An 8,772-nucleotide genomic window follows, 5' to 3' on the forward strand; every position below is an offset into this window, starting at 1 on the left:
AGATAGGGAGCTCTAGTGGCCTACAGGTAAGAAGCTGTGCTGCACTCCCCAAAACACAGTTTTAATCCACCAGCTGCTCTGCAGAAGGATAGGCAATCGTCTCCCATGCAATTTACTGCCTCTGAAAACTTGCTGGAGGGCCGGCTATGTATGGGTCAGTTCCAGCTCAGCAGGACTGAACAACAAGAGATGAGATAGAAGACAGATATTCCTTATATTCTCCATCCCTCCATGAGAGAGGTACATGGAGGAAGCATTAGTAATAATAACATACCTCACCCCTAATTTTAACTTCAAGGAGCTCTGATGGCATAGTTTGTAGTGGATTTTGCTACTAACAAAAAAAAAATGTCATCTCTATTGGTTCAAATCCACCCGCTCTTTCACAGGAGAAAGATGGGAAATGTCTTTTCATTTTGAATTACAGCCTTGGAAACTTGTTGAAGGGTTGTTGTTGGTTGGAACTAATTCAGTGACAGTGAATTTGAGGGTCTAGTTTTGTTTTTCCAATTACAACTTTATACTCCTTCTATTTAAAAATTGGCATAATGGCTCTATGTACAGAGAAATATAGTGAGAAAAATGCAAGCTTCTTAACTGAAAAATAGCAACATAAAGAGGGGCAGAGAAAATAGAAATCAGTCAAAACAACTTCAATTAGATTTTCACTTATGGAAAATAGCACAAATGCTAATGTGATTCTCAGTCAATACTGAAAAATAATGTGACTGCTTGACTTTCCTATTTGTTTTTCTCAAAATAGAACTCATTGTATGAGAAGCTCACTTTCTATTTAATGGGCTTCAAGATAAGATGTTATAGAAATAAAATAGATCAGGGCCTTGTATACATTGTAAAAGACTAAAAAAAATATCCATAAATATTCTTTCTCCCATGGGACAGTCAATATGGTTACAGTGCACAAGAGAATGCTGAAAACCAGGGTTTGGATATTCAAATAACACTAGAGACCCACTGCATTTTGAATGTCATTAGCTTCATACTGGGTCTGTATAGGGACTCCACAAATAACCAGGAATATGTACTTGATCACCAGCAATGAGGGAAAATGGGAACAAGAAGCCAATATGCCTAATCTGAAAGAGTTCCTGTTCAATTTCACAAGTACTAAGACTTCAGTCATTAGATAGCCAGATTTGGCCTGGGTTGAGAATTTCCTCTGAGAAGTACCTCAGTTTTAGCATGTTAATCAACAAAGCCATTAAATGGTGGCCTGGGGGGGTGGGGGAGGACACACACTTAAAAGAATGAGCACTAAACAATGACACACTCTTAAGCCCTTCTGAGAGAGTCAGCTGCTCACGCAGACCTACTTCTTGAATATTCTTTGTGTTGCCAATCCAAAGGCAGGCAGCTTGAACCCAGCAGTGAGAAAGACAAGTAATCTGGTCCTGTGTGATTTACTGCCTCTGAAAATTCACCAAGGGCAACTAGGAGTCAGTTCTGCCTGGGTGATACACCACTCATCTACCACTCATCTCCCAGTTAGCCCTGCTTGGTGGCTCTCACGTTGCTAACATGCTGGAGGGCCTGGTACCAGCATGTCATTTACTGACAGGATAACCATGCTGAATGGATTTCAGGAGTGCTTCCAGACTAAGACAAATTAGGAATAAAGGCCTGGTAAATAACTTCCAAAGATTAACTAGTAAAAACCCAAAGAATACTCACTTACTCTTCTCCCCACTTCCACTGGACACATCAGTGAGAGGGATGGTCACTGGAGAAGGAGGTCATCTTTGGAGAAGCAGATGGCCAGCTAGGGTGAGGGGAGCCCTAGGTCAGACAGATTCACACAACTATCACAAGGGCCTTGAGCATACCTGCAGTTTTGCAGGACCCACAATTATCGTCAGTTACACTGTTCAATGGTGACTAACAACAACCTGAACATTAGCACTTATTCTTTTACCAAAACTGAGGGGAAAATGAGACCCTAGACCAGTCCCTGTCTTACCACATTCCTTGTTTCTGCTACAATAGTCTTAAAGATGAGGAGAATCTATGGCAGGTATTGGAAAAATGATTGTGAAATAATGCTAATATTATGCCAGCTGGCATTCATATTACCGGGAAGGCTCCAGAAAAAGACAAACACAAAACACACACCAAAGGAAAGTAAAGCATTTACCATCTTCTGTGCTTAGTGGCTCTTGGGGATCTCGTGGGGCAGAAGGCCACTTTTGCATAGCTGTGTGGTGTAGGACTGGCCTCAGTGCTCTCAAACGTGCCTGCAGAAGATACAGCACCCCCATCTCATCGTCCTCCTCAGAAGGTGCCTCCTGGTAGCGGGCGGCAGAGGGCACTGGGGACTCCGGGACATGGTGTGGGTGTGTGGAGGTCTTGGCTAAACCCTTCGCCACTGGCCTCTGAGCAGCATATGCACTGAGGGCTGCAATCAAGTTCTGTCTGTCCAGGCCACTGTCCGCCTTAGGGCTGAGCTCATCCAGCTGGAGTGGGCCGAAAGTCCGCTGAGGCAGATCCTCGGGGTAGCTGGCTTGAGATAGTGGAGGGTAGGTCAGCGCTGAACTACTTCCTTTGGAGGTTTGAGCCACATAGGTCAGGATACTCTCCGAAAGGGGGTCATCACTCTGGAAGGGCCAGAAACACAAAGGCAAGACCAAAGTTGAATCTCCAGCCATCACCAAACTGCATTAAAATGGCTCTAATGCAACACTCTGAGGCCTGAAACAGCACCAGATATTTGAAATGTAGATCTCAAATATGCAAAATGATTTTTATTCCACTGGTTAAATTTTATTTACATTTTAAAAATAATAGTTTTAATTAGATATAATGAATTTACCACAAAAACTAATCCTTTTAAAGCACAAGACTTTTACTATAGTCAGAGAGTATCACCACTATCTAAATAAAAAATATTTACATCAGCCTAAAAAGACACCCCGTACTCCTCTCCAATCTCCTCTACCCTTGGTCTCTGGTCACAAATGAACTTTTCTTTGTATTTATTATTTATTTTCTTTGTATCTATTGATTTGCTTATTCTAAGCATGTCATATAAATGGAATTAAATAATATGTGGTCTTTGGCATCTAGCTTCCTTCACATGGCATGTATTTTGCTTCATCTATGTTTCGATTCTACACGTGTTGGAGTCAGTGAGACTGGCTCAGGACAGGGCAGGGTTCAGGGCTGTTGTTATTCAGAGGGTCACTGTAAGTCACAGGCAACTCAATAGAGAGCACATAACAATAATAACACATAACACATGTTTTAACATGTGGCATTCCTATGTATAATGATGGGAAACCCTGGTAGACTACTGAGTAAGAAGTTGAGCTGCCAACCCAAAGGTGTGTATCCACCATTATGAGAGAAAAATGGGCAATCTCTTCATGGGCAATTTACAGTCTCTGAAAACCTGCTTGATGATCAGTTATAAGTTAGTTCTGACTAGATGGAACATAACAACATACATGGTGAAAGAAATGCTTAAGATTGTACATAAAATTTTGTTTATTCATTAATCATTTTATTGGTTTGTATATAGTAATTCTTTTGTACTATGTTTTATTCATGTACATTAGATTTTATATAATCTTTCATATACATTGTGTTTCATACAATATTCATATACATTGCATTTTTTATAATTGTTGTTGTTGTTAAGTGCTGTCGAGTCTTAGGCGACTCATAACAACCCTCTGAACAAAAGACCTAAACACTTTTATGACTTTCATCCTTTCTCCAGGTTCATAGAGTTTCCAGAGGCAAACTATTACGGAAGTGGATACCACTCGTGCTTCCAGGCTTGTTTTATTCGGGGCCCTCCACCAAACACTGTCCACGATGGGTAACCATTATAGCAGTTGACACATCAGTGTCACAGTGTTCAGCATCACAGTAATCACAAATTACCTCTGTACAGCAAGCGGACAGACCAGAAGAATTACAACCTAGAAGAATATTTGACCAAAAACAATTAAAAACAGGCCCTCCGGCCCTACCAAATTTAAAAACCAGAGGATGCTTTGAAGTCCATGAGCTTCATCATTCCAAATTCCTCCATAATCATGCATTCTCATTGGCTCTCACCACCCAAAAACGCCCATCTGGGAGCATTCTGCTGCTTCTTCAATCTTCTTCTATTCTGATGCTACATGTTTCTTCAGAGTCTAACTTCTTTAATGATTTGTCCATCATATAGACCAAGTACACATGAAGGAAGGATATATATAAAAAACAGAAGATGAACAAAGGCCTAAAGCCTTTTTATAACTACCATCATTTCTCCAAGTTAGACTTTCATAGGCATGTCGTTTAGGAAGTGGATGCCAGTGCTCCTTCCAAACCTTGCAACATGTCCAAAGTATGTCAGACGAAGCTTCAGAATCCTTGCCTCTTAGGAGCAGCCTAGTTTAACCCTCTTTAGGATGAACCTGTTAATTTTCTTAGCATTCCATGGTATATTCAATACTCTTCTCCAACACCACAGATCAAAGGCATCAATTCTCCTTCTATCCTCCCTAGTCATTATTTCTAGAATATATGATAATTTTAATGTTAATTTTTTAAATTACTGACATTTATTTTGTTGTGATTTGGCCTGAAATTCCCAAAACAAATTGATTTTCTTTTCAACCACTCATACAGAAATTGTTTTATAACGTTTTATACTTGCTCATTGGAGAGCTAGACAATGAATAAAGAGGACAAGAAAAGAATCGACACCTTTGAGTTGTGGTGTTGGAAAAGAGAATTGAACTTCCCATGGATAGCCAAGAGAATAAATAGATATGTCTTGAAAAGGGTGCAGCTGGAGTGCTCTTGGAAGCAAAAATGATGAGGCTTCACCTCACATAATTGAGCATGTTGCTAGGAGGGGCTATTCCCTGGAGAAAGACATGATGCCAAGAAGGGTAGAGGGTTAGTAAAGAAGAGGGACACCCTCAACCAGGTAAACTGACATCGTAACTGCCACAATGGGCTCTTGTGTGTCAGGAAGTATGAGGATGACACAGGATGGTATATGGTTCAGATCTTTTGTTCTTGGGGTCAATAGTGAGTTGTACTTGACTCAACAGCACCTTAACAACAACAGCAAGATAATATTCCCACTTTTCCCACTCACTCCCTATGAATCTCATTTTCATGAATCCTTCTCTCCTATCCATTCCTGCCTTCTTTGCTTCACTCTTGGGCAAATGCTGTTCTTTTAATCTTGTAAGATTGGTTATGCTAAAGAGTCTCCTGGTGTTACTGGTTATGTTATAGACTCTATAGTTTGCCTGGGAGTCTCAGAGTGAATTTTGTTTTAGGTTCAAAGGCCTCACAAAGGTCCACAGTCTTGAGGTCTCCACCAGTCTCTACTGGACCAGTAAATCTGGTATTCTTTTCAATTTTGTTCCACCTATTCCCCCACTCTATCCAGGGTCTACTGTGATACCTTTGAGAGTGATCAGCAGTGATGGCCAAGAAGCATCTAGTTCGTCCTGTTTCAGGAAGTTCATGAATCATGGGTGCTGAGGCGGGCTTGTTGCAGTAATCCTTGGGACTAACTGCTTTTAGGATTCTCTGTTTTTCTTCCCTCTTCTTTGTTCCAGGTAGAGACAGACCAATAGTTGCCCCTTGGATTCCAAGCTTGTTAGACCCCAGTTGCAATGCACCAATATAGGATGCAGTGCATTGCTGTGAAATATGGTATGCAATTGACCTTGCTCTCCCTCAAGACTATGGCCCAAGGCCCAGACCCAGAAACTCATTCCCTCAGGGTTCTGGAAGGATTAAGATGTTTGCATTGCTTTGCCTCCTGTTAGCTCTATTATACACATCGATATATTTATAGCATATACCAACATTCAAAGCCTCCAGGGGCTCCAAGGGAGAAGGATGGACAATCTCTTCCCATGTGCTTTACTGCTTCTGAAAACATGTTGGAGGGTAGCTATGCTGTCAGTTCCAACTCAATAGCACACATCAACAACAAGATGAATATAAAAATAGCAACTGTCAAAGCAATGTATGGACATTGGTCTAGTCTAATTGTTATAGGTTTATCTTACCTGTCTGCTAAATATCTCCTTGGTTTTGGTGGGTTTTTTTAAATTTCTTTATTATTTTGCATGTGTACCATCAAATCAGATCTGACTGGTACAGGAGGAGATTGCCCCTCCTTCTCCAGCAGAGCATCTGGTGGATTTGAACCGCATACCTCTGGGATTGCAGTGTGGCTTCTTGCACTAGGCCACCAGAGCTCCCTTTAAATATCTACTTATGTTTAAGGCCACCAGCTGCTCTGTGGGAGAAGGATGGACAATCTCTTCTCGTTCAATTAACTGTCTCTGAAAGTCCACTGGAGGGTCAGCTATGGGTCGGTTCTGATTTGTTGGTATACAACAACAATTTACATTTATTACTGCTTATATTGCAAGATTTCATTCATAATATAATGTTTAGTTTTGTTGACTGTATTTCTTGCCTACACTAATTCTTTTGAGAAATTGCCAAATTATTTTCCAAAGAAGCTATTGAACCATTTTACATTCCCACCAGAAATGTACAAGCTTTCCAATATCTCCACATCCCTGCCAACACTCATTTTTGTCTTCATTTTTATTTTATTGTAGCCATTCTAATATATGTGAATTAATACTTCATTGTGATTTATATTTGCAGCTCCCTGATGGTTAATAATGTTAATTTTTTTCAGTGTTTTACTGGCTTACTTGCATATTGTCATTGGAGAAACAGCAAATCCTTTTCAGCACTAGTGTTTATTATAACTCCAACAACTTAATTTCTCTTCCAGGAACCTTCACTAGAATCTCTAAAGGCTTTCTGTTGAGGCCTTTTAAAATATGCTACAACTCTTTTACTGATCACTTAAACAATTTTTTCTTAGTGTCTGCATTTTAAAATTAATTTAATGGAAGTTTACAAAGACTTAGGGTTTCCAATCATTCATTGTTGCACTTTTCTCCCTGCCCCCCATCCCCCTCCCATTCATTCTTCTCCTTGAAAAGTTAAAGAAAAACTCTTTCATTGTTATACAATCCCTCCTCACAAGTCCACTCCACTGTGCAGCCTTCATTCTTGGACTCCTGTCATGATAATAATACCCATTTATATATCCCTTTTAAACTGTCCTTTCCCTCATTAGTTTCAATGCAGTATACATCATTCCTCCCCTCCTTCTCTGCCTTCCTTCAACCCCGATGTCAGTCCCGTTTTACAACAGTGGCCCTATGCAATATTTGTCCTTTAGTTACTGAGATATTTCACTCAGCATAATGCCCTCCAGGGTCATCCATTTTGCATAAGATTTCATGAGTTCCTTATTTTTCAAGGCTGCTTAGTATTCCATTGTGTCTACCAGGGCTCCTGTATCCATCCGTTTGTTGATGGGCACTTGGGTTGTTTCTAGCTCTTTACTATTGCGAACAAAGCTGCAATAAACATGGGTGTACATAAACCATTTTTACATGGTATTGGAGCTCTGGTGGCCCAGTCCACAAGGTGTTGTGCTGCTGACCCAAAGGTGGCACCTCTCTGGTGGTCTGAATCCACCAGCGATTCTGTAGGAGAAAGAGGGGCAGACTCTTCTCATGCAATTTACAGCCTCAGAAAACTCACTGGAGGGCCAGCTATGTTATGACTTGACAGCAATGACAGTGTTCTTGTTCTTTTAAAAGTAATGTTCTTCAGTCTTAAATGAGTATTGCTTATATTTAATATATGTCGATATGGTGTTGTTGCTGAGTACTGTAGAGTTGGAACTGACCCATAGCTGACCCTCTGGAGGGTTTTTAGAGGCAGTTAATCACAAGGGAGGAGACCTCCCATCTTTCTCTCATGAAGCAGCTGGTGGATCGGAACCAAATGCCTTCGGGATTGCAGCACAGCTTCTTGCCACTTGACCAGCAGAGACTTTCAATGAACTTCCAATTTATATTTTCCCCACACTCACCCATTAATAAAATTTCCAAGGAGGCCTGTTCTCTTTGGACTTTGGTATTTATATTCATAAGCTAGTGCTAGTCAAACAAGGACTAGTTGTTGTTTTTACTCCCAGAATAACGATGAGCCTATTCAAAAGCCTATTGTTCTATCTCTAATGTGGCACCATCAAAACATTATGTGGAAATATGTCTTTGTTCAACTTTTAGATCCTTAAAAGATTCAGGCGGTCTTAGAATCTTTAGCACAGCTCCCTTAATAGTGTGGTATAGATACAGAAACCATACATTTTTAAAACCTTGCCCATTCATATTTTCTTCTTATATATCTCTGGGAGTACATGATCAATTTCAAGTCAATGGTAGCATGTACCCTGGGACCTAGTTATGATAGTCATAACTGAATTTAAAACAAGTGGTTCAGACTCCCAAATCTTGTTATTTTCAAAAAATATCCAAGTTTGGCCTTTGGGGGTAGGTTTCAGATTAACAAGCTGAAATTCAGGAACTCTTGGCTGATACAGATTCTAGTTTTAGCTCTTATGTACAAACTTGGACCAATCACTTAATTCACTGTGACTCATTTTTCTTCTCAGTCAAAAGAAGAGAATAGAGATTATCTCAAAGTTGGGTTTTTAAAATATCTAAATGATGAAACTTTACCTGCCAACCTAGTTGTTTAATTTTGTCCAAGAACTGGCTGAGATCAACAGCTTTTCTTTTAGAAAAAGGAAAAGAAAAAAAAAAATATATATATATACACACACACACACTTCATTAGAGGGAAAGGGAGAGACTCGGAAAAAGAGAGACAGAGAGAAATACAAAATAA

General features: G+C 40.0%; 1 protein-coding gene across 1 annotated transcript in view; it reads right to left on the reverse strand.

The window, feature by feature from the left end:
- LOC102856993 (receptor-type tyrosine-protein phosphatase N2-like) overlaps positions 1-8,772 on the reverse strand; it is a 1,387,447-nt gene that overhangs the window by 1,131,417 nt on the left and 247,258 nt on the right. Inside the window, exon 6 of the mRNA XM_006887690.1 lies at positions 2,153-2,612. Coding sequence (XP_006887752.1) covers positions 2,153-2,612 — 460 coding nt within the window. The remainder of the gene's footprint in view (positions 1-2,152; positions 2,613-8,772) is intronic.

Source organism: Elephantulus edwardii, unplaced genomic scaffold (assembly GCF_000299155.1).
Source record: "Elephantulus edwardii isolate Elephantulus edwardi_28Jun2011 unplaced genomic scaffold, EleEdw1.0 scaffold00060, whole genome shotgun sequence".
Lineage (NCBI taxonomy): Eukaryota > Metazoa > Chordata > Mammalia > Macroscelidea > Macroscelididae > Elephantulus > Elephantulus edwardii.